The sequence below is a fragment of the Xiphophorus couchianus genome, chromosome 1 (genome assembly GCF_001444195.1).
Source record: "Xiphophorus couchianus chromosome 1, X_couchianus-1.0, whole genome shotgun sequence".
Lineage (NCBI taxonomy): Eukaryota > Metazoa > Chordata > Actinopteri > Cyprinodontiformes > Poeciliidae > Xiphophorus > Xiphophorus couchianus.
The window spans coordinates 4,369,671-4,396,504 of NC_040228.1; the positions used below are offsets into that span (position 1 = coordinate 4,369,671).

Consider the following 26,834-nt stretch of genomic DNA (forward strand, 5'->3'; position numbering starts at 1 on the left):
GTGACTATATTGTTTAGAGATGCGCAAATTAGTATCTGCATCGGTCCTGATACTGAAAAGAACTTCTCTATGGGGTATCAGTAACAATGTGCCCAATCCATAAGGACAGATGTATTCAGTCTAATTCTATGCTTTGTGGTCTGAGTGACGTCATGATTTATTTATTTTACACTATACTAGAACTTCTAATTGCACTTTCTGAACCGTTTGGAAGAAGGTTTGTTGCAGTCAAACAAGGATGACTACCTTGTTTCACCAAGGTAGTCAAACATCTATTGTTTTTGTCAGTTTCTTTATCATTTATTTTACGTTGGCTGTTGGCTTTTAATTGCACTGATAGGACAGATTAAAGTTGTTTTTTTGTTTTTTTTTGCATATTTGACCAGGCATGTGAAGCTATTGATGTATTTAAGTGTTCTATTCTTGTACAGAGTTACCAAATATATTTGTGAATCAGTTCATTTATGACTGTGTTTTAAAAAAGAAACGTTTTAAGTCAGTTCAGCACTGTTTTTCTGTATTGGCAGCGATATCAGCCCATACTAAACCTCAGACATCTGTATTGGTATCGCAGGTGAAAAGAATGGATCGGTGCGTCCCTAGTAATGTTCTGGTGAATTGACATAAAATTCCCCATTTTAGTTTTATGTAACCATAGGCTTCCAGTGGTTACTGCAGTCTCGATAGAATATTTCATACGGGAACATTTTTTTTTGAAAATCACTGCAAGTTACTCCATCCTGTTTAGTCCTAGGTTTTAGTTTCAACACAAATGCTCAACTTTAAATGGACCTGAATGGGCTGATGCCCAATCAACTTGGGATAAATAGCAGCTGTTGGATGAAGCGGAGCTGTTTGTTTTTCTCACACATGTCTCATGCCTCATTAGAAATGGATGAGCTGGTGCAGGCAGTGGAATATATTGGCATTTAAACGCCTGATGCAAATCCCCTCATTGCCTTCATCACTTCTCTGACTCATTGGATCACTTCATGATTGCAAAGGTGGAAGTTTTTGTCTCAGGAAGCGCCGCTGGTGTCTTAATCCTAAGATTTTAAGGAACGCTGCTGATTTTCCTGCCGCACCGATGACGCTCGGCTGTCTGTCGTTAAAGTGCGTGTGTTTGTGTGTGTCCCGTCTCTCAGGGTGTGTACGGAAGCTCTGAGCTACTTCATCAGCCTGACCTCAGAGAGCCACAGAGAGGCTTGGAACAGCCTGCTGATGCTGCTGCTCACCAGGACACTACGGCTGCCCGACGACAAGGCATGAACACACACACACACACACACATTTTTACCTGTCATCACACATTAGCTGTCAGTAAACCTTAAAGAGAGGCTTGGAGAATGAGTGAAATGCCCACTGGTTTTAAATAAGTGGGATCAGAGGTGTTTTTGGTTGGGTTTTATTGATGTAAAATGTTAATAATGACATGTTTTGCCATTAGTCATCTCCTGTTGGTGTGAGCCCATGAGTCATCGATGCGTCACTGACCACCACTGTGACTCAGATATCTTCTGAGAATTTTTGGCCAAAAGAGCTAGAGTTTCTGTTTAGACAAAATGTAGCTGGGTGTTTAAGTAAAGTGTTTAAAAGGCGCAAAATCTGCACTTTAGTGGAATTCTTCAGCTCAAATTTAAAGGGGCAGTATTAATCTACTTTGGTGAGCTTTTCATTGTGTGATGTCACTCCCTCATCAAAAACATACATGGAGTATTTCTTTGATTCTTTCATGCATCTTTGAGAAATCATTAATCTTCCATAGCAGCCGTTCAGTTGTGCAAAACACCTTGGTGGACCTAGCTCCGCCTTCGAGGACGAAGCTCCTCCTCAGAGCTGCAGTTTCCAAGCTTCGAGCTTCCGCCTCACAGAGCAGCTTTCCCCCCGCCACTCCCCGACTCGGCTCCTTCAGACTAGCCAGCAGCAATTAGCAAACACCTGGTGGAACTGCACATCTGCTGAACTTATTATACGAGCCACTTCTCAGTGCAACGCTGGTAAATATGTTATTAAAGGGTTAATGGAGGAGACATGTTGTAATGACTTCCTAAAGGCGGAGTTTCAGAAAGAGGAGTTTTTAGAGACAGAGGCCCAATTTCAATTTAAAATACCAAGTCAACATTTTTTAAGGTATGTTTGATATTTCTAACATTTTTTAACAACTGAAGGAAACATAGTTTTATTGTGCTAGAAAGATGAGACTATGAGACTGAATAATACATAATACTGCTGCTTTAATTCATGCGTCCTGTTCCTTCCATTTAGCATTTCAGCTACTCAGTGTATCACATACAGTTCCACTGATTGGAATGAGATCAAATGTTAAATATGTATAGTTTAAGACTCCATGCAGAATATGATGCCCATCTGTTCCCCATTTGTCCTAATAATCATATTTCTGTCTTGCAGTTCAAGCCCCATGCTTCCTGTTACTACCCCCACCTGTGTGAAATGATGCAGTTCGATCTGATCCCGGAGCTGCGGGCCGTCCTCAGGCGCTTCTTCCTGCGCATCGGCTCCGTCTTCCAAATCGCTGCTCCCGACGGGGCGCATGCCCGGACCCCCGTCTCCTAGGAGATGGTGGGGGGAGGAGGGCTCGGCGCATGTCTGGGTGTGGCAAGGGGGGAGAAAACTTTTTAAAAAAATAATTTTTAAAAATAAAAACAAAGGTGAAAGCTGACGTGAGGGTCTAAGGTGGACTTGATGCATAAACTGTCCTCTGTCTGTCAAACTGGATTGGATTAGAGGGGGAATGGAGGGAATGGAGTCGGAGTGCGTTTCCGGTCTTGTTTCAGGATTCTACATCAAAGTGTTCAACGTTTCTGTCGTCTGTCAGCCTGTAGAGAAACCTCCATCCTCACTCTCTGGGATAAACAGCACTGTGACTGGCTCTCGTCTCTCATTGTCCCACTGACAAAAACTGTAAAGATATAATTTATTGTTGCTAAATCCTCTTTATGTTCCTGGATCGCTTTCTGTTTTTTTTTTTTTTTGGTTTCCATTTTTAAAGCTAATCTAAGAGAATGGGAGTGAAGCAGACGGGAATCGAAAGGTGTTGAAAATGGCTTTCCGCCAACTGTGCCTGCTTGGACGAGGACGATCTCATCAGTTTCCGCTCCACCTCCATATCCAAGTTGTTTGGGTAGCAACCGATTCCCGTTAACAGAGACCTAAAACCGTTTGCTGCACCAACACTATCGGAGATCAAGCAGCTTTACATGGGACTTCGCTCTGTCGCCTTTGTCAGCGACATTTTATTTATTATCTTGATTATTTGCTTTTGTTTGTTTTTATTGGTTGTTTTTTCGTGAGAACTGCGACGTTTACACTGAAAAAAAGGTGATTTTTTTTTTCTTCTTTTTTCTTTTCTGGCTTCTTGCTCATTCCCCATCCAGACTAACAGAGAATCCGTTAGCTCCCAAAACTCTGCCTTCATCTGTCAGTCAGGTTTACAGTCCATTTCCACATGTTTTGCACATCTGTTTGCCCCATTCAATTATTAGTTCCGAATATCCATCAGTGTTGGTTTACTTTAACCTCGCAGTTCAACAAAAGTGTTCAGGATAACGCTCATCAACATCGTTCGACCGCGGTTCTTTCGGAGTGTGTTCCCCGGCTTTTCTGAAGGATGTATGTAATTATTTCAAGTGCATTTAAATATATTTTTGTTTGAAAAAGCATTCCTTCCCTTGCAACTATGGATGTCTACTTTTTCTTCCCTTGTGCCAGGGAGTATATAAATAAATAAATAAATAAATATATATGTATAATATACAGTAAATGACACAAGTACAGACTGTAAAGTTTTCCATGTAAGATACATAGAAATGAAAGTGCTTATATGGTTCTATACATAATATTGTGATGTAATCTTCCAAACATTTGGTGAAGTAATCAATAAATCTGATTTCTGGTCTGTTCCAGGTACTTTTGGTGTACTGCTGAACAACATTTTGTCTGTTTCAAAGGAAACGGTCTTCCTTTGACTGTTCCTTCAGTGGATCCCCACAAAGGGTGCACCGATTGCAGCTTTCGTACCGAGCGCCGATCTTAACAAAGCTGATTTTGGACAATGCTGATTTGTGGGGTTACTTTACATGTTCTCATTAAAACCGTTCCTATGAGCCAATTGCCAAGCTCTCCAAAATTAAGGAAATTGCGGCAGATTTATCAGTGTGCTCCTAGTCTCTAGTCTAGAGCAGTAGTCCCCAAAGTGGGTCCTCGAGGTCCAGCATCCTGCATGTTTAGTTCTCTCCCTGGTTTAACGCAACTGGCTCAAATGACGGCTTGTTAGGAGGCCTAAGAAGAACATTGACTTCCTGAAAAGGTTGTGACTGCCACCAGGGAGAGAACTAAAACATGCAGGATGTTGGCCCTCCAGGACTGACTTTGGGCCCCCCTGCTCTAGAGACTCAGCTGGGTCATGTCCTCCATCAGGTTCTCATTCAGTACATCCATGATTGCTCTTTGTATTCTTCCTTTGCAGTGACAAAGTTTTGAAATCAGGTAACATTTCACCAGTTAGTGGTCAGAATGGGATAAAGCTGAACGTTACCTGATCCATCACCTGATGAAAGTCTGAGTTTTAATGTTTTAACATGGATTTTTAATATCAACTTTAACAATAGTAAAAAAATTCCATTAATATAAGCATACAAAAACTAAAGACATTTTCGTTCTATTTTTTGCATAAAAGCTAATTTTGAAAAAAGTTTTTTTTTTTTTTGATGGAATAAATTTGGGCACCCTTATAATTTGCTCTTAAAATTGTTTGACTTTGGGATTCACTTCATTATTCAGCAGTTTTGAAGGTTAGCCCTGTTAAAGCCCCACACGTTTATCTTACATAGTGAGTTTGAAAGCTGTTTTAGTCATTCCGGAAGGAGACCGAGTCTCCTCAGCCAATTAACGACTCCAAAAAGAATTTGAAGTCAGGTTTCCATTGCACAGAAAATAGTCTAGACGAGAAGGACATCCCTGACAACTGCGAGCATGCTCATAGGGTCACTTAAAGGTCAGCCTATTAGAAAACTAGATACCAGAATATAAGTGATATTCAATTCAAAAATGCTTTAATACCAAAGAAAAATAAAACCTCATTAAGATTTCAACGGGTACAGATACTGATGATTGTGGGCAGGAAGTGTTTTTTTTTTTTTTTTTTGTAGTGGTCAGAAGACAGTCTGCTGTTGTATGACAATTTGATGAAGAGGATGCTCGGAGTTGTCTGTCATTGAACCAACTAAACAGTTTTAAGAAATGAACCTCAGACCAACTTTGCAGTATAGAGATGGAAGCACGATAATTTAGGGATACTTCTGCTGCAGCAAAACCTGTCCAGCTCACCATCATAGACGTCATGAGTTCTATCATTGCTCAAAGAATTCTTGAGGCAAAAAAGTATTAGTTGAAGAAGAACTGGACCTTGTGAGAAAACTGGCAAGAAGCTGTTGCTGCTTCTTGCTGCTAGTGCAAGAACCTCTACAAATGCCTCACAGTCGAAAGTGAGAAGAAAACATTTTCCTCAGACTGTTGACGGTATTAAGGTTACAAGAAGCATCTTCCTGAAGTGAACAACACTACCTTCTACTACGTTGGGTGAAAACGTTCCTTTTTTTTCTTTGGAAATATCTAGTTTAATTAACGCTAAAGTGCATTAAAAACCACTTGTCCCCCAGACGTAAATTAAAAATAAGATTCAACATCTCTTTGAACAATGCTTAAAAAAAAAAATATATATATATATATATATATATATATATATATATTTTTTTTTTTTTTTTTTTTCTTTGTTGTTCATGAATGCAAATGTTTTTCCGGCTCAATAGTCTGTTTTTTTATTATTATTTTTTTAACTATGCTTCTAAACCTGTGTGGAAAAAGGTTTTAATCCGTTGATCCAGTTGACAGATTTCTGACATTCTCACTTGTGTCCACACGATGGCAGTGTGGTCTAACTTTCCTGGTGTTCTGATGAGCCTTAGGATTTTGGGGTAACAAAGGTTACTATGGAGACCTCTCACACCTTTTGTTGTCAACTTAAGTGGAAAGGCGCCCAACAGCTGCTACATGGACCCCTGTAAAGCTAATATTACAAAACAAGAAGTAAGACAATATTAACTGTTAACGGTACGGTTTTATATTTTCGGCTTACAGTTTTAACTCCTCGTGGAAGCATTCAAACGCCACATTTGGACTCGCTGTTATTCCCCTCCTTTTTTTTTTTTAGCGACGGTTCGCCAAGTGCCGTTCACAACAACCGCGACTTCCAACCAGAAGAGCCTTACCGCGGGTTTAAAACAATATAGGGTAGTAAAATAAACTTATTCCTCAAGCGAACGGCCGCAGCACAGGCTGTGGTATTGTCACGCACCACGTAGGAGGTGGGCGGTTCTGTGCAACTGGGAACCAGTAACGAGCTCCGTCGGCGTTAGCCAGTCAGGCTAGCAATGACGGTTTGGATCACTCCTAGTTCTACCGGGCTTCGGATAGTGTTCCGACAGACATGATTTTGTGGAGGCCACCCTACAAGTAAGAGTTCCACTCAATCCCACGAGTCTCACTCCGACCCGTGTGTTCTTCCATTGGGGGAATTACGTGTAAAGGGGGAGCGCTTGCTGTGGCTTTGCTTGTGAATCTTCCTACAGCAAAGAGGTCGACCGATATGGATGAACGAGAGACCTAGATTTTGTTTCTGCCAAGATTTTTTTTTTTTACGTTACGTTTTTCTGTTTAGGCCCAAATGTGCTCGGGTGGTTCTGCAAACCATTTGTTGCTTTTTTTTTAGGACACATTTGTAAGCTCACAGCTTCCTATGAGACAGGGTGACAGCCATATTTCTCTGGATTGCTGCCTCTGTAAGGATGGCAGAGGTGGAGCTGTGCTAGTCATCGTAGCCGAGTTTAAAAATGTTATTGTTGTTGTTTGAATTGCTGGTGTGGCGAATACTATTTAAATCTGGTGCAGGGTGGCGTCTCAAAGTGGCTTAATTTTCACGTGTCGTGATTAACGCTCCTTTCCCAGTGTGTTCAGTCAGGAGAATGGCCTGGTAATGATGCCTTCAGGGACTCCCTCGTTCATCCGCAGCACTCTGGGAAGCAGTTGTTTTTTTTTTTCATTATGAAATTTTAGGGAAATAATGCGGTAAGAGAAAGTTTATATACGCTTTAATTATATTCTTTTAAACTAAACTTTGTAATTTCTCCGAAAATGTCATCAATAATAGGCAGTACTGGTAAGACGCGTAGTTAATTAGGAAATCAGTTTGTTAAATGGTTTGTTGATGATATCTCGTTTCCGTTAATAAATAAACACTTCATCGATCTAAGGACAACAAATGTAAGATTTTCAGACAGCACTGTGTTACTTATTATATTTCATGGATTCTGGCACATTTTTAGTCACAGTCGAGACGGGCGGTCCTGCGCCGATAGGTCCAGCTCACGATTCAAACGCGGACCACGCGACACCGGATGCGTTACCCAACTGTCCGCCGGTGAATGACCCAGCGGAAGCGTTGACGAAAAGAAGGAGGAGTCTTCCTCGTGTCTGGAATAGTGCATGTCATCCTACAGCTGAAAACTGTCCGTGGGGGGGCTTGCTGTGGCTTTCGCGCGCGGCTGAATCTGAGCTTTTTGTTTCATTTGAACATAATGACTCGCTCCTCCCCGCCTTTTCCCATACCTGGCGTGCGGAGCGCCTCGCCGGATGACAAATGAAGCGGAGCCTCTGAAATGCAGCTAATCGCGTCTCTTGTTACGCAACAGGGGAGGGTCCATAAAAGGGGCACATGTTGAAATGTATGCTCAAACCTACTCAACACAGCAAACAGAGTGGCAGTGTTTACATTTAAGCGTTTTGACTGCGTCTCCACACTTCGACAGAGTCGGAAAGAACCAGGAGGATTTCCCTTTTCTACTTTTATTTTTCAACCAGCGCTGGTAAGACAGTCGTGTTAAATCGGATTCATTACTACTATTATTGTCCTCGTCAGGCGAATGTTGTGGACTTGCTGTGAACACTTAATTTTGAGACTGTCGTCAAATCGACACATCCAGGGAAAAAAAAGTTGGGCTGATTTATTTATTTGTTTGTTTTTTAATAAGAACAAACAAACAAACAAAAAAAAACAATCCTGCCAAAATTTCCCCCCATAATCAATATCACCACAGACTTTGATCAAATTACTGCCGGATCTCGTGGAAACATTCAAACGCCCCATTTGGACTCGCTGTTATTCCTATGGAGCTGCCGTGTTTACATCTCTACTGCGATGTTCCAGCCCGAGCCACGTGTTGGCAGCTGGGGACCATGTGGCCTTTGTAAACACTGCAGTCTTGTTGCTTCCCATCCGCCACGCTGGGCTGGTCCTGATATCCCTGGAACTGGGCGGGTGCAGACGGACAGCTGAAGTTTTGTTTTTGTTTTTTTCCCCGACCTTACCTGAAATATTACTTGTTAGTCAGAGTGTCGGATTCTCCATTGTGTTGTGAAAAAGAGGCACGTGTTACGAGGTGATGCAAAGATCATTTGCATCCATCTGTCTGCTGCACTAATTATTAGGCTCATGTGCTTATCAGGCTTAAATGCCATTATTGTTGCAGGAAATGGCAGGTTATGTGATAACTTGGAGATAGTTTGGAATCATCAGCCAGATCCTTTTGTGAAACAAAAGAGTCAAGTGAATGAGTGGGCTGAAGAACAACAGAATGAAGGTAACTTCTCCCACAGATGATTTGTTACAGAATGTCTCAGTCAGATGTTTTCTACCAACTCAGCAGTACATTGGATGGGAATGTAATTATACAAGTAAAATGCACTTGTTTCCTTTTACAACAGGGATTACGTTGGTGCGTTTGAGTCTCATCTACTAATAACTTTCATTTCATAATGTGACCCAGCAGTGAGTCATTTCCCCACCCCCCCTCTCTTTCAAGACCTGCCTCATTTATTATTTTTGTGTTCTAAAGTAAATTTTTGCATTATTGGACGTCTAAAAGGTGCTTTGTAAATCCCGAGCCCTTCAGAAAGATCTGATTTGGACTCCAGTGCATTGTTGGCATGCAAACATACCTCCTGCCAAGAGGTTTAACATTTAAACCGCTTCCTTAAACCAGTGCAGCAAAACAAAGTGTAGAATTTCTCTGTGGGTGTTGGACCAGAGGCTGGCAACATCCGTCATAGTAACCGATCAGGGATCTTTGTTCACTCCGTTCTACTTTCTACAGGCATTTTAGAAAGTAGAATGCTTAAAGTAATTTTAAGCATAATTACTTTAAAAAGACATTTGTGTTGTAAAATAAAGCAAAGCATTAATATTTATTTTAGATTTACAGAGCTTTACATCTTTAAAAATCCAACAGGATATGGGGCAGATATATCTGTACACAGAAAGCCCAATAAAAACAAGTGAAGGACATCTCCATTAGTTCTTAATAAAACAGACTGAGACAAGTTAATTACAGAAGTCTTGCATCACAAAATGTTTAATTTATTTTATTAGGGATGGCTTTTGTTTTCGGGCCTATCACCCATCTTTAAAACCCTTTCACCCTGACATTACCCAATCAAAGATATTCCAGCTGAGCCCATCTTATTACTTTTAGAGGAACAAAATCTCTTGTTTGCACTTGAGTGTCACATTTTGAAGTCATTTTAAGTTATGAATTGGTTACTATTATACTTTTAATAGTTCTAAATTGTTTTGTAAATCTGCAGGAGACTCAAACTCTCAATAATCGATCCCAGTTCTCTGCTGGGATTGATTAGCAATTAGCTTGGTTGGCCTTTCTAACATGAGTGTCTGTGTGCCTTACTTTGTTGCGCTGTGATAAATTTTCTTTCTAGAGGCTACTAGCATGTTTAATTTTTTAGCTGAAAAGCGGCAAAGCAAGTCTTCCTCGCTCAGTAACAACTTTCTTTCCATGGAGTGTTGTCGCTCGAACGTGGTCGCTTTACTATAATACGCGTTCATTTCTGTAGAGGATTCTATTTTTATGTTTTTGGGAAACCAGCCCATTTTAAGTCACCAACTGATTTTTCTGGGTTTCTTTATTTGTGTTGTGTTCAGGGGTAGAAATTAAAAATTTTCTCCACCAGCCACAGTGGCTGGTAGATCAATTTTTTTACCGGCCACTCAGACATTTCACCAGCCACTGATTTTTCTCTTTCGATTACAAACCCCACCTATACAAGCAAATTATATAAAATGTACGATTTTTTCTTAACTCTATGAAAACCGGTTTACTGATAATAAGTTTGCCATACATATGTACTGTACGTGTACAGACTAATTTAACATTGCAAAGCATGGACACCGTAACAGAGGTGTAAAGCAGTAAGTTCACTTGAAGTAATTACTAACAGCAAATTTAACTACACAACCCTAAAATTCTTGCAGTCATTTCCTATGTTGAACATTTTCACATTTTGGCTACAACTCCCCCAGATAGCGGTAAGTTAAGATGTGTCTAGTGATTTTTAAAAAAAATGTTTTTAAATGGTTTCAATGGCTGTTTTCTAACTGTTCTATTTGTTTTCCCTTATTACATTTTCTATTGAAATTTACAATTCTTATTTTTACTAAAAACACCTCAGAACATGTTCACTATTAATTCCACAGCCGTCATTATTCCTGTGTTATCCCAGAGTTTTTCTGACTACCTGTTAGCTTTCCCCACTCACTCACACCTGCCCTTCTGCCTCTTCGTGGACATTTTCACTCCTTCTTACCGGGCAGCAGCAGCTAATCTGAACTCTTCCTCAGTCTGTCCCTCGTCACGTCTCTCTCATCCTCCTCCATCGATAATAAATCCCCTGAATTGCTAATTCTCCCTCCTTTTCTGCTCCTCAATCTGCTCCAGCGGTCAAAGATTGTGTGGTAAACTTGTCGGTTTGACCATTTTCTCTGAATGGGCTAATGCGCTTTTTAGCTTTTGTTATCGTAGTTGTTGTGACCCGCCCACTCTCTTATCCGGCCACTTTGCTCTGACTAAAGTGGTCCCATATGATGGACTGACGATGTGTCCAATGTGCAGCTCCACCCCCACGATTTTAGGATAAGCTTGTTTAGATAATGGAAGGATGAATTTACAGTAGACCCCTTCACCTATTCTCAGCTCAGTATTCATGGCCTTTCCAGTGGAACGCAATCCCACTTTATTCGGGGAATATTTGCCTATTTGCGGACTTTTTTGTAGATTGTATCTGAAATATTGAAAAAGTAAACGCAGCATGGGAAGCTAAATGCTATCTCAGACACTATTGGATGGTGTTGGCAAATCAGCCAATCTAGGAGCTATGTTTGTTTTGTTTGGCACTGATTGGCTGTACCTCCAGGACTGGAGACAGGGATGGCTGTAGATGTTAGATTCTATGAAAGTGCAGAGATGATTTTTGCCAAAGAATATTTATTATTCAAACTATTTAAATAAGGGGTTTTTTGGGGTTAAGTGTTTGGGGATTTTAAGTTTTTACGAACAGATGTTACCACTGTGAATACCGGGAGTTGCTCCATTATTATCGTTATTTCTTGTGAAGACATTTTCAAAAGCTTCGATAGTTAGTGCTTCTAGGCTGAGTTTACTAATTGGGGAAAAAAAATCAGATTTTTTGTTTCTGACCAACTGATCGAAGCTAAACAAAACCAAAAAAAAAAAAGTCTGATTTAGTTCAAATGGAACTGAATCTCCTCTTATGCAAGTGGTGTTTGCCAGACCTTTGTTGACAACACAACTTTCAGGCCATGAAGATCCTTTGTGTTGGCCCAGGCACACGGGTTTGAGGTAAAAACTTGAAATATTTAGGAAAAGTCCAATTATTGAAGCGGATGAATAAGTTTGACACCACACAGATGAGTGTGTGAGTTGTACAGAGACGACGTGGAGATGAGGTAGGTCAAACTGGAGGACAGAGGTCACTGATAAGGAGGACTGTCTGGATCTCTCGCCACCTTCCTGACACTCTCGCCTTCATTGTCGTTTTTCTCTCCAGCTCTCTCTTACTCCACCCTTGTATCTTTATTGTCGCTGCCATCTGTTCCATATGCGGCAGCCCAATTAGAGAGTTGCTCTTTGACCCCACCTGTCCAAATTCAATTTGGAAGTACAGGACTGTCCTCATGCTCCCCCTTCCTTCTGTTACTGTTGCAGTATCTTCTATGGATCGGCTACGGAGACTTTGACCTTTTCCTTGTTGTTTTTTCTGCAGGGCCTGATTTGATCCGTCAGCCTTATGTGGGTTGGGTTTTCACCTCCAAGAGTCCTGTGGCTGTCAGCTGACCATGGTGGTCTAAACAGAGGAACCCCAGGAAGAAGCACAGTGTGTTTTCGCTCTGACCACAGCTAGGTAGGGACCAAAAGACGGAGAGAGACACGGACCAGAAGAAAGATCAAGAAACTTGTTTAAACACACAAAAAATGTCACGAAACAGAGAACTGGTGCTTTTCTACATTAAGTTTAAACTGTCTCAGAGGAACTATCCGATCCAACACATATTGCCCAACGAGCCCCCGGACGGCACCGCTGCCGGGGACGTGGGGATGGACGACGAGCAGACGTTAGAGACACACGCTAATGGGACTTTTAACGGGACGAGTCCAGGATCCCCTAGGCGGCACCAGGCGGCGTCGGCGTCAACGATGGACGCGGTGAAAGTGGCCCTGCGCGACACGGCCCGTGAGTTCGAGCTGCGCTACTCCCGTGCCTTCAACGACCTTCACAGCACGCTGCACATCACACCGGCCACCGCCTACCAGAGCTTCGAGAACGTGATGGACGAGGTGTTCCGGGACGGCGTCAACTGGGGCCGCATCGTGGGGCTCTTCGCGTTTGGTGGCGCGCTGTGCGTGGAGTGCGTGGAGAAGGAGATGAGCCACCTGGTAGCCAGGATTGTAGAGTGGATGACCGTCTACCTGGATGAGCAGATTGAACCTTGGGTGGAGAGCCAAGGAGGATGGGTGAGTCTTATAAAAAGACATGCACACGCGCACACACACACGCACACACATACACACACACACACACACAGACTGTTAAGTCTCATGTTTGCTTGCGCTGCCACACTCATAAAGAATACTTTGATATTCTTTATGGGGAAGTTCAGTTCAGATTCCCGCATGGAAGATTTCCATGCCTACACCTTTGTTTGTGGAGCCCTGCTGGCAGCAATCAGATTGGAAAACAGAAAGAAATACCTTCCTTATTTTTGAACTAGATGTGGGGTGGACATGTGGGCTTTACAAATTAAACACTTTTTACTGTAGCGATGCACCAATAAGAGGTTGGAACTGTCGCCTCTCATTCAATGCATCAAAGATGATTGATCTACAAAGGCATTAACCAAGAGCATGTACTTCGAGTTGATTGAAAGGTAAGGTAATTTTATTTATGTAGCACCTTTTCAGCAACAAGGCAATACAATGTGTTTTAAAAATCAAATAAAGTTTATGAACATACTGTTTCTGGCATAAATGCGGATAAGTCTTTATTATTGTTTTTAAGTTTCTAAACTACAGCATCCGTCAAAGAACTTGTAGAAAATGTTCACTTGCTGATTAAATGTAAAAAATAAAAATAAAGTAAATTGGTAGCTGACGGCCGCTGTTCTATTCAACCAATAAAGAAAAACCAGAAAGTGGAATCAGCCAGACAAGCATGATCATAAACAATAGAATGCTTCTTTTCTTTTCTTTATAAATGTAATGCATATTAGCTGAAGACTGCTGTTATATTTAACCAAGGAATGAGAATAGAAACCAGAAATCGGCATGAGCCAGACAAGCGTGATCGGAGCATTCCTTGTGTGTTGTGTTTCTCTGTCAGGACTACACCTGCTTCACTGTGTAGTGTTAATGTGTCAGATGCTTTGAGTCTTGGCCGCCTGCCGATGTTGACCTGCAAGGGCTCGGGTTTCATTTCATCACACGCTGTGTCTCTGCTACCCAGCCGTGAACATGCCTTTGACTTGACGACACACCGGTCGGCCGCCCTGACCGGCAGACGGGAACAGACGTCCGGATTAGCCGCAATGGTTGAGAGAAACGTTCTGCAGGAGTCAGCACACGGCGTCGGAGAACCGTCTGGGTTTAGAACCCAGTAAGAGCAGGATGTTTGCGTGGTCAGCAGCTGTTTCAGCTGTCCACTAATTGATCAGCATCTGGGAACTCGATGAGCTGGATCGAAGTGGGGGGGCTTAAAGGGCTTTGTAGCCGTCCTGCAGCCCGCCTGCCTCAGCGATGGAAGTTCTCACAGGGAAAGATGAAGTCCAGGGCTTTTACAGATAGTCCTTTGTTTGTGCGGTCAGTTGATTGGCTCCGCGCTTTGTGCTTCCACTCCCTCACCATCTGACCAGTTTATCAGGACAGTGTTTTTTTCTTGTGCTCTTTGCCAAAGCAGCTGCATTCACATGAAAGCTATGCATGCCTCTCCTTTTTTTTCTGGGTGTAGTTGTTCAGTGCAGTGCAGCGCTGTTGTTTTCTTTGTGTTGTATCACCTCCAGGACAGTCGAGGTCAGCTGTTTTCCTTTGTCCCAGCCGTTTGATTTTATGATATAGAGCACCAGAGGGAGGAGTTGTTTATAGTCACCCACTGCTGGATAACAACAGGTCAGAGGTCAGTTCTATAGAAACCGACATCTCAGCATTGAGAGGCATGTTTGTGAAACTACAGCTAGGCGGGCATAGCCCCGTTGTTTGTGCACAGAAACACGTTTCAGGGTTAGCTACCTGGATTTTAAAGGAGTCTGATTTAGCAAATGGCTAACAGGGTATGTTTTGTAATCATAAAACTTTACAACATGCTGTTAGTTGTTACATAATTGAGTTCCCACCTTAAAAAAATAAGCACGTGCTGATCTCATGATTACACTCCAGCTGCACTACTTTGTTGGTGGTCTGCGCTGACAGATTTTAACCACTGCTAACGTTAGCAGTTAGGTTCTCAAGAGGAGTTAGATACATATAGTGAATTGTGCATGCATTGTTAAAACCCCTTAACTGTCACGAGGACACCAGTGTCCTCTTGGACCCATTGGATAACATGTAAGTGTTTTTGCGGTGGCAGTTAAGGGTTAAATCAAATTTAACTCAAGTTGGAGGAGATATGCCGATCAGAATTTTGTGACCCATTTCTGACTCCTAGTTTATATAAAGCTTTATCACAGCTCATCAGATTCTGACTATTCCAATCATTTTAAAACAAATGAGGAAAACGAACGGAGTTGTGATTTTTAAAATGCATTTACAACGTTAGCTAGCTAGGGCACAACAAAGCTGCCCTGACTTTGTTGTGAGTAAACACAACAAAGTTATTTATTGATAACTTTATTGTTATCAATAAAGTTGATAACAACTTTATTGTTATCAGCTAAAGTCGACTTCAAGTCAGTTGCCAGTTCCACAGTGGTGGGTACTGCTCGCTAAAAAGCTAGTTGCGCTAATACTGTATGAATCAATACAGCATTGTCAAGCTTGAAAAAGCCTGATTTCTCAATGTATCTCAGAGTTTCATAACTGCTTTTTGCCAACTATAAGTATCAACTTTAATACTGAATAGTGCTGTTGTCTGTACAACCTGATAAGTACTTAAGCAAGATGTCTTCTTACTGTGCAAGGTCGGACTTCTTAGTTTTCAACTAGCCGATCGTGCCAAAAACGAGCCGATTCCAATCACATGCAGAGTTCTCGGTGCGACTCTAATCACCGCATTTTATGAAGACTTCTTCGTATAATCATTACCTGCAAAAATATTACAACTGCTTCAGTACTACATTGTTGGCATGCCTAACAATGACTTGGAATGCAGTTGCACATGATTGATGTGAAAGTGAGGGGATTTTTTTTTGGTTTCATAATAACCAAAACGGTGCTTCTGGAGACGCAGTGAGTATGTTATTTGAAAACATGAACCATGAGGAGGTCAGTCTAAATTTCCCTTCATAACCACATGTTGACATCAGTGTTGTTGTTAAACCCATCTGTCCTTTGCCAATGATCTCAAGCTTCCTCCATTTGGCTTAGCATAAGCTACATCAGTACTATTTTAGGCATAAACAAGTGTGTGTGGTGTGCTAACTGATTAGCGTGTCAGTGTCACCCGGACTGGGAGACGTGAATGACTTTATTAGAAATTTTGAATGGATCAGGGTGATGGATGTTTCCATTTACTGTTGTTTCACTTCTCCCCTGCTATTGCAGTTAGCACATGATGTTGCTTCCTTCCTTTTTTTTTCCGTCTTCATCTTATTTTCTAGATCCATTCAGCTCAATAAACTTGTTGGGTTCTGATCTGTTTGTGACAAATCTGGGCCATTTCCAGTGGTAGCCCAGCTTGAGGTCTACTGCTAGGTGTTTTACCGCTGGTGCTGTGACTTTTCCCGTTTTATTTTTGACTTATTTCCCCATTTCTCCTCAGACTCTGCCTACACTTTCTCTGAACCATATCGGTCTTTTGGTGAAAACCCATGTAATACTTTGTTGTGGGATTTTTTTTCTTCTTCTTCTGTCTTTTATTCCCTCTTCTCTTCCTCGCTCTCCTCCCCCGACGCCTCCTCAGAGGAGGGAAGTCAAAGCCGTTGGCAGATGTGGGTATCGCTGTGAGGCAGGTGTGCTCTTACTGTTGGCTGATGAAATATCAGTCTGTCCCGAGAAGCAGCAAGGTCACTCTCTCTGCGGCACTGAAATATTTCTCAATCCTTGTACTTGTTAATTCATTGTTATTGTTACAATAGCAATGAATTAGAGGAATTGAAACTGAAGAAAAAAAAAAAAGTCGACGTCATATATTCGATGTGAATGAGTGACATGAAACAATCCTTTGTATTGTAGAAATGCACTGACAGGAGATTTTGGTGAGTCTTTGGCTGATAAAACAGAGCAAACTTGTTGTAATACATCTAGCCTTTGTGAAAGCTTACCATCTGCTAAAGTCTGCTTCTTTTTTAAAATTGACCCTCTCGGATATATTCCTGCCCTTACTTCGATGTATATACGTACTGTCACCTAGCAACTGTGAAGAAACTAAATATAAGCTGATAAAAGTGGAACTCAAAATCTTGCTGAAGTTTTTTGTTTTGTTTAATCCATTTACCGTAAGTTAATTAAATAATTAAAACACTTTTTTTTTTTTTAGCACAAATTATATTTTAAAAAACTACTTTGTCTACTGTTGTTACAAGAACAAATCTGGAGAAAAGGACGCATTTGTGAAGAGCCATCGGTTTTAGACGGCCTTCGTTGTGACATAATCAGCCTTCAAATGTTACCTTCAAAGGGTGCAACTCCCGAATTTGGACACATCCTTTGTTTTTTAAACATATTCTGATGTTGATATTCTGACAGCTTCCACACTGAAGTGTATTACTGGACTTTAGAATTTATCTGGAAAAATTATTGTGGGGAAGCTAAGTGTGTTTACCTTTTCAAAATTACCGGTAGCCAAAATGTTAAAGTGCTAAACTAAAAAAAATAACTCAACTAGTAGCGCATTAGCAGATGGTTCCCACCACCGCAAATGTAGGAATTAAAAGTATCTAAACCGCATTGCAACTGTTCTTGTATCTGAAATACACACGCATTTTCATTACTCCTACACTTGAAGGTTCATGGTTCTAAAAGTGTTTAATACTTATTTTTTATTTTACCTGATAGTGCACAGTTTCCTTATTCAAAGTTTTATTTCACCTTTTCAACGTAGAAGTATTTTTACTTCTGACTGAATGTAAACTCATCCAGAAATCAAATAAGGATTATTTCATCCTATTTACTCTGGACTGGACTGGTTACAAGCAAGATTAAGAGTAACACCCTCTACAGAATCTCTTTTTTTTTTTTTTTTTTTTTTTTTACAAGTCTTAAGTATGAAAGCTATTGATATTTATTTTTATTCAGATGTCGAGAACAGCAGTGGAATCACCCAATACCGCACTAAATTGAAATTCACTCGCAGCATTGTTTTACTTCAGAATTCGCCGATTCTATAAATATTAAGACTGGGTTACTATTCGAGCACTCAACCCTTAATATAATTTTTACTCAAATGTCCAAAACGCTGCAAAATCTCAGAAATCAGGAACGAGTGCAATTTTAATTTTGAAATATGCAGAAACCCAGTCTTTCCTACAGTACACTGCTATAGGAGGTTGCACTTTTTTGCTGGATATTTCATAAAATGTTCTTCAAAAGACAAAGGAAACAGAAAAGCAGATTCCCAAACTGGGGAAATAGTTGAGTTGGGGGCGGGAGGAGGAGGAGATGCATATTGAAAAGTGAAAGGTGTTTTGCACAACAGAGCATCCCTCGCCATCAGGAAAAGTGAAAGCCTGAGCTTAAACGATCCCGTCGGAGCCTATTTTGGAGTCTTCCCTGTCCGGGCTGCTGAGAGATCTGATTGGAGCTGAGAATGGGAGATAAATGGGCTCAGCCAGATTTCTCCCTCTGCAGCTCGTGCTTTTTAAAAGAAGCAGCCGAGTAAAGCCATATATTGTGGGATAATAAACCTCCTTGGCAGACAGCGGAGAGGTAGAGACAGTGCCACCGACCTAATAAGGCCGCTTCCACCAGAGGAGGCGATGGCAGTGATTACTTAGTGGAGATTGAGCTGCCTCAGGGAGGGGGTGAGGAAGGGGGGATGGGGTTATTACCAATTAGAGATGAATAATATCTCAAGCAGCTACTGGGGAAAACAGTGTTTTTTTTTTTTCTCTTCTGACAGCCTAATAAAGGCGAACCTCGTTGCCATGGTCTAGGGACGCTTGGCTAGAGCTTGAGGGGAACAAGGGAGCGTTTCAGTGGGAAAACGAGGGAAAAAGGGACACCATTAGTGCAGGCGGCGGGCTTTGTGCTCGCGTTGGTTTCAGTGAGGTCATGGAAAGTTAAGTACAAGAGGAACGAGCTCACACAGTTGCATTTTTATTTTTTTAAATCACCTGAACTTCTGCAGTGACTGCTCTGACATGTTCAGCATTTAGATGAGTTTGTCATATTTTTTCAAAGGTTTTATTGGCTTTATTTGTGAGTGGTTAGACAGGAAAGAGGGTTATGACATAGAGAGGGAAGACATGCGGCAAGGGTCATCGACCCGGGACGGCCACGTTGAGGACTATGGCCTCCGTATTCGTGTCGCACGCTCTACCCCTGCGTCACCGGAGTGCCCCAAAGTGCGTCAGATCTATCCGCGGAGCCGCATCTGAAAACAAGATAGAAAAATTAAAGCTGTCGTTTCGAACCAAAGGAAAAATAACTTTGACTGTTCCATTTGGTCAAAAGTTCCCCGTCAATAATACAAATTCTTTTCTACAAGCAAACAGCGTAGATTGTGTTTCTCCGTTGTCCATAACATACCGACCCACGCACACCGTAGCTGACGAAAGTATTCTCAACTTGTATATGTGTATCACTTTACCAGAAACTGTGCTGTGTTTTGGGAAATTACCCTTTAAAAAAAGAAGTTCATCTGAGCAAATTGTTTATTTATTAAGTAGGAACTGACCTAGTATAGACTGAGAGATGGAAAGCGGTTTATAGAGCTGATCTAATACAGTCATGAGCAGATCTATTGATATAGTTGCTGTGAGTAAAAACAGTTATTGCAGTTGCATATACGTTGACTTTTTAAGGAATCCTACTGTTCATTTGAGTAAGTTTGTAATAATTGGTACCTCAAGAATCCATCCATCCATCCATCCATCCATTTTCTGTTCACCCTTGTCCCTAATGGGGTCGGGAGGGTTGCTGGTGCCCATCTCCAGCTACGTTCCGGGCGAGAGGCGGGGTACACCCTGGACAGGTCGCCAGTCTGTCGCAGGGCAACACAGAGACATACAGGACAAACAACCATGCACACACACTCACACCTAGGGAGAATTTAGAGAAACCAGTTGACCTGACAGTCATGTTTTTGGACTGTGGGAGGAAGCCGGAGAACCCGGAGAGAACCCACGCATGCACAGGGAGAACATGCAAACTCCATGCAGAAAGACCCCGGCCGGGAATCGAACCCAGGACCTTCTTGCTGCAAGGCAACAGTGCTACCAACTGCGCCACTGTGCAGCCCCACCTCAAGAATCCCTTTAAAATAAATGTAACAAAGACATTTTGACTTTTTGAATTTAATAGGAGTTTAGAGGAACTTGTGATCTGTATCATATGAGGTGACACTGACAAATCAGCACCAATACATGAGATACATGAGAAACTGATCTTAATGACCTCCTCAAATGTTAACAATAATCATCCCACAGTTGCAAACCTTTTGACTTTGTAGCCATATTAATTGACTTATCATAGGGGGGAAAAAACCCAGTATTGGCCAGAAATGTAAAAATGTGATGCAGCATAGAGACCCATTTGTTTTGACACGAGGTTTATTGACGACCTATGACACTACTCACAAAAAACATCTCACTGTTAGAAAAGTGCTGCAAAGAGTGACATCTTGGAGTGAGCGAGTCTCCATAACAACCATTAGATGTCATCTACATAGCAACCGCTTGTTTAGAAGCGATTCCTGCCCTACTGTTGCTAACACAAATGGGGAATTTGCTCAGCATAAATAATAAAAAATCCCACTTGTAAACTCAACATCATCCACTATGCTCATATATATATATATATATATATATATATATATATATATATATATACACACAATAGATTACCAGAAGAGGTGTCAATAATTATGCAACCCCTGATTTAGTGAAAACAATCATGGGATTCATTCCTGACTATTCTCAAATGAAATGTCAGATTTTCTTGCTACTATGACGATGGTATGTTGACACAAGTTTCACACATATGAAGGATTTTTACTCTTTGAACTGAGGGTGCTGATAAACTGTGAGTGTAAGCAGGCTGGTTGTACATTAAAGTGGACAGTGAGAATGAGATTAAAGTCTTGAAGAGGGTCTGTTCATTGACTTGTTTTGACTCGGGGGGCACCTGAGCTTCCAGCGCATCGTTCTCTCTGGCAGACATATTTACTGTCTCTCCTCGTCTGTAATTAACATGCACATCAGATGCGCGGTTAGATCGACGGAGGAAATCTCACTCTTGGGATTTATCCGGGTTCCCCCCACTCTCTCTCCCAACCTTTCTCTGCCTCCACCCCCAACCCAGGCTTCATATTCTTTACATCTCCCCCTCCGTGTCCTTCCCTCTCTCCTTCCTCCTGCCACCGATTGATTTTTTTGGACCGTGTTTTCCTTTGTGCACCTCCATCTGAATTGCATCATCCTCACATCGATAATCTTTTTCTGAAGTTCTTGATTCAGCTACTCCTGTCCCAGCAGTCTCTCTTCATTGTCTCTGGACTCTAGCCACTGAATCAGCCACAGACCCATAACCACCCACCCTCTAAATTCCCCCTTTTTCCAGAGTTTTCTCCCATTGATCACTTTGTTAAATAGTAGATATTGCTGTAACGTCCAAAACCTCTTCATCGACCCTCTCTGGCTCACCATCCTTCCCGTCCTCGCCACCTTTGTCTTTCCCTTCATCCCTTTTACCCCCCCACCCCGATCAACTCCCAGAGTTTTGTGTTTGCTAAAGAACTTTCCAGAACTGAGTGGGTGTACGGAGCCAGACACTTGGTGCAACGTTGTTGTTGTTGTCTTTTTATATAAGAGTGTTTTTTTTTTAATTGTTTTTTTTATTGTACGGTGGCGCACTGCAGAGGGGAGGGGACGGCGCCAAGTCAGACTGGGTCACGTGACTTCTTCAAACAAAGAACATGCGGCCACCCACACACACACACCTAGAAATTCGCCTCGCCGTCTCTTTAGTTATGCCACACAGGTGTGTCACAGCTCTGCAGACAAAGGACCTGATGATGGAAAAGCCACTTTCGCCTTTGTCTCATCCTGACACGGCCGTCGGATCAATGGCGGCCACTTTTTGTTCAAACCGTGTCAATAAGCGGCTGTGTGTGTGTGTGTGCTTGCAGTGGGCGGCTCTATGCAGATAACAGTCCCAGCCATGCTCCCTTCTCTATTGTTTTTGCATGCATATATTAAAGCCGAGCATCGGTTTGGTGACATCAGAGGTGACCGCTTGTTCAACCGAGTCATAAGTCAGGGTCACGACAGCAAACACTCTGATTCACTCGCCTTTGACCTTATGAGCAATGGTTGTTTTTTTAGTTGTGTTTTCCAGACTATCCCTGTGTTTTTTTTGTTTTTGGGAGAAGAAATTTCAGTTGCATGTACTGTGGTACCTTCCAAAGGCATTCATGCCTAAGCTTCCACGGATTATAAACAGAAGTGCATCAATTGCAGTTTTCTGGCCGATCTTTTAAAAGTCAAAACTGCTGATTCCGATTTTGTCTGATAGTAGAGATGTGCCAACAAATTGGCCCGAATTCCTTAGTTTTGGAAGATCAGTGGTCAGCCTATGCTTAAATGTGAAGCCGATTTTATCCACCAATCTTAACTAACTCGGGAAAGGTCTAAAAATCAGCCACTGTCCTCTGTTGCTCTGCTGTGAGAGAGGTGTGACTGTTATTTGGCAACATTTCAGACAAATAAATTGGTATCGGCCAAAATCGGAATCGGCTGGTCAGGCTTTTTACAGATCGGTGATCAGCCAGAGAACTGCAATTGGTGCACCCTAAGCGATACCAATGTTTTCTTGTCTGAAATGTCCCTAAAATAACATAAAAATTGCTGAGTAGGAGTGGTAGTCAACTGGATATTGGAAGGCTGTGAGTTTGATTCCATCTGTCACAATTTGACATGACGCTGGGCAAGACACTAAGACACAAGTCACCTACTGGTGTGTGATTCGGTGTGTGTGTGTGCGCAGCCGGGCCCATCCGTTACCTTCTCCATCCTTTCTTCCTTACTTCATTCTTTCCCTCCATCCCTCCAAGGCAGCTTCCTAACCAGAGAGGCCCTGACTTCCCCAGCCAGTTGGACCAGTTCCTCTGGTGGGATCCCAAGGCGTTCCTAAGGCCAGCTGAGAAAGATAATCCCTCCAGTGTCCTGGGTCTTCCTCTGAGTGACCTTCATATATATTATATACATTATAAAGTTGTATTTTTTTTCCAAGTTTTTACTTCAGTAAATTTTGCTGGCTGTTTATGGTCCCACTTGTAAATATCGGCTGACAAGAAAAAAACGTTTCATTTTAATAGCATTTAAAATGACAAAACAGTAATAAAAAAATAAATAAAATAAAGGGCTTCTGTAAAAAATTTTTTACAAATTATTTCCGTTTGGATCAAGTTCTTGTGCGGCAAAGCATAATTTTAACCATTCTTGAGTAAGCCGATACAGACGCTATAATGAGGCATTCATTATACGCATACGTGCTGGTGCTTAGGAGATGTATCACATGGAAACACAAAGAAATAATACATCTATTTAAACTAATGTTTTCCCCCTTCTGGTCCTTTCTATATATACTCAATAGCTGGAAAACAACCAGCCTGTAGACAGCAGCGCTCCTATATGCGTTTACAACCTCTGAGAAACTCAGTTGATCATATGATAGATGAGACCTGAAGTCCTGCAGCACATTGCACACACAGGAACACGCAGATACACCAGCACCGCCTGAGAATCTCCTCCTCTGAAAATATTATCAGACGTGATATCGATCACGTGTCTATCGCAAAATATATTGTAGATTTATTGTCCAGCACTGCGTCTAAATAGAGGAGTTGGCATCTTATCCTGTTGAGGAAGGAAAGAAAGTAAGGTGCAGAAGTTCATTAGACTGTAACAAGCAAAGCTCACTGCACAATGAATGAGCACGTAGCTCCGCTCCTATCAATCGCACATCCCAGATGATTTGCACCTGACTCACCTTGTGGTTACAAGAAGTGACGAGATGGAGCTGGAAGATGATAAACAAAAGGAGAAGTTACACTACTTACCAAATAATAGAGTAAAAACGAAAGCGTCAAACTCTTAATTAAAATGTCTGTTTTGTTTTGGGCTCTGGCCTATAACTAATGTTAACCAGTCATGTCGGATCGGGCTTGGTCCGGGTCGGGTTGGGGTTTTTTTTGTTTGTTTGTTTTTTAAGCCCGGAGAAGATGAGGATGCAGGGAGGCTGATGCAGGAGGCAAAGGGCTTCAGGAAGAGCATGCTAGTGACTCAGCTGCGTGAGGAAACCATATGTGGGTCAATAGGTGAAGCAGCATGAATGATGCGCTCCGCATGCAGCTCGCATGTTGTGTGACTGAATGTCTGCAGCGAGCCTCAGATGCCTACGTGCTGCTCCACTTTTTTTAGAGCTTAGTGGGAAAATCGGGTCACCAGTGAGAACACACAGCCCCCCGTCCCCCATATCCTCTCATTTCTCCGTCTGTGTTCCCTTCTTTCTCTCTCTCTGCTGCTGGTCGTCCACTCGTTTTTTCCACCTTTTCTCTCCTTCCTTTGGGAAAGGATTTTTTTTTTCTCCCCCGTTTGTCTTAATGCATGCAGCCTGGGCATCCATCCGCATCCGTTCCTTCCTGATTGCATTTTTCTCCCCCCCCACCATCCTCCTCTCTACGCTCTTCTGTGTTCGTATCCATGATCAGATTATGGAGCATATCATGGGATTAGTAAATCTCCTGCTCTGTATTAAATTTGGGGAACTGAGGGCTGGATAAAGATGGCTGATGAGTCTTTCATGATAATGCAGAGTTCTTCCAGAGGAGTAAATGATGCTAGAGAGCATCAGAGCCATCAGTGTGATATTCACCAATGAATAGCCAGGGGGAAGCAGTGATGGAAGAAGCTGTAATCAGCAGGTTTGCAGTGAGAGAGGGAAAATAATCGAATTGGAGAACAAAAAGGAAACTTGTCGCTTGCCGATAGATATTAATCATATGTGGAAATGCGTCTTTCAAGTTTTCCAACTTTCTGTGACATGGAACGATGTTCTCTGCACAGACTCTCTGGGTTTCCCCCTTCTGAGAGTGCATCACAGCAGCCACGTTTGGTCAGCTTTAATCAAACTCCAGTCGGTTTGCCTAGAAAGACCGGTTCATTTGGGGAGGTGTGGATGCGTAATCGAACTCTGATGCAGATCAAAAAAGCCAACTCTAATTGGCTTTCTAAAAACTCAGGTCTGTTTGATTGAAGTGAACTCTGGTGGGGTTCCAATGCATATATGAATGCCAAGCTGATCAGAGACCACTCCAAAAGCAGGAAGTGGACTAGAGCGCAGGGCATGCTGGGTAAATACAACCAAATCAAAGTCTAGTGTTAGTGGACAAAATGGCTTGTGATCTTTTCCCAATGCCAAAATAGAAATCTTACAACCGCTAAAATCCCCTCCATATTTGTTCACGTTTCCTGAAGAAGAAAGTTGCGCACAGTGTCTTCTTTGGAGGTTTTCATGTAATTTACCTTCAGTGATTTTTAGTGCAGCACCACCACAGGCAAGGGGGAGAAGGGGACAGGTTTCTTAATGGTTTGGTTTGTTTTGTTTGAAACAGTGCAGAAAGTGAACCACACCTGCTGAAAATGTAGCAAATGTTGCAACTTTGGTCCCAAATCAAACCAAATACCGGACTATCAGGTGCGACAACACTCTTAGTTGCCAACTGTATTCCTCCTTTATTTTGTTGTTTCTTTTTCTGGTTTTGTCTCATCGCTCTCTACTCTGCCTCCCTTTGTTCCTTCGTTCCGTCTCTCTCCAGTCCAGCTCGCCATCCCCTGTTTTTCTCCTTCAGCTCCTCCAGACAGATGGCAGGTCTGTGGGTCGTGGTGAGGTGTCAGGGTGGGGTGAAGGCCTACAGGGTGAAGGGTTTTGTTGCTGAACACATCCTTTCCTGGTAGCCTCTCTGTTTTCTTTGCTGTCATTCTCTCCACTGTCCCAAACATCTGCTGTCTCTGCCAGACTCTCTAACATGGTCCAGAGTCCTTAGTGTTCCTGCTGCGTCGTATCAGTGTGCACACTAGATGTGCGTGTGTGTGTATGTGTTTGCTGACAGAACTAGGTTCTGTAGAGAAACAGCCCCCAGAGTGCGGCGGGGAACAGATTGGAGTCTGAGCCTCCTTGTCCTGACTCATTAATCTCCTCTTTAATTCATGGTCTCACCACCGGCTCAGCTCAAGCACACACACACACACACACACACATAGACATGCGTGATGTCGCCTTCAAGGTCCAGAAAGTGGAAGAAAGACTACTTTCTGGCACTTCTTCGCTTGGCATAAACAACCGCACGTGTTATCACCGAGGGGAGGTTTAATCATTTAATTTCCTTGTGTTGGTGATGCTTTCTTCTGCCTGGAAATGATCCATCAAACTTTAAACCGCTCCTTCCATCGCCCTGCGCCATTCCATGAAGGCCAGCGTTGATGCTTTGTTTTCTGATCGCCTTGCCAAACTCGGCACATGAAAGGAATTCAAGAAGCATATTTCTAAACAACAAAAAGTTGACCGTAGGACTGCATAATTCAGCGACATCATAGGACAAGAAAATCACATCACACAGATTAAATTATCAAGAAGAAACCTTGTGAGATCCTCACATGAAAAGGTGGTTTATTCAACTGTTTAGGGGCATTTAGTAACAACAGCTCCATCTCTTCTGCTTTCATCTGGATATGGGGAACAGAAAAACATGGATTTGGGTTTAAACAAACAAATCAGTTCTGAAATGTCCAGGCAGCTAGAGTTAAAAAGATATTTTTAAAAAGGTTTATGTTCTGGCTGTCTAATGATTTCCACAATATATAAAACTCAAAATTGTGGAATTATACAAACAAAATGTCACAACGGAGTATTAGGATCAGGCTAAGAATAAGGTACAGGAAAAAAGTCATTTGAGAATAAAGACCAAATAATATGGAAATAAAGTTGTAATAATACATGAGTAATCTAATATGAGAATGAAGTAAA

General features: G+C 42.0%; 2 protein-coding genes across 2 annotated transcripts in view; both read left to right on the plus strand.

Moving 5' to 3' along the window:
* arfgef2 (ADP-ribosylation factor guanine nucleotide-exchange factor 2 (brefeldin A-inhibited)) overlaps positions 1 to 3,927 on the plus strand; it is a 29,302-nt gene extending 25,375 nt beyond the window's left edge. Inside the window, exons 38-39 of the mRNA XM_028016403.1 lie at positions 1,146 to 1,263; positions 2,410 to 3,927. Of these exons, the coding sequence (XP_027872204.1) occupies positions 1,146 to 1,263; positions 2,410 to 2,574 (283 nt within the window). The 3' untranslated portion in view covers positions 2,575 to 3,927. The remainder of the gene's footprint in view (positions 1 to 1,145; positions 1,264 to 2,409) is intronic.
* A 2,312-nt stretch (positions 3,928 to 6,239) lies between these two features.
* Positions 6,240 to 26,834, plus strand: part of bcl2l1 (BCL2 like 1) — a 36,437-nt gene continuing 15,842 nt past the window's right edge. Inside the window, exons 1-2 of the mRNA XM_028012196.1 lie at positions 6,240 to 6,531; positions 12,208 to 12,956. Coding sequence (XP_027867997.1) covers positions 12,417 to 12,956 — 540 coding nt within the window. The 5' untranslated portion in view covers positions 6,240 to 6,531; positions 12,208 to 12,416. The remainder of the gene's footprint in view (positions 6,532 to 12,207; positions 12,957 to 26,834) is intronic.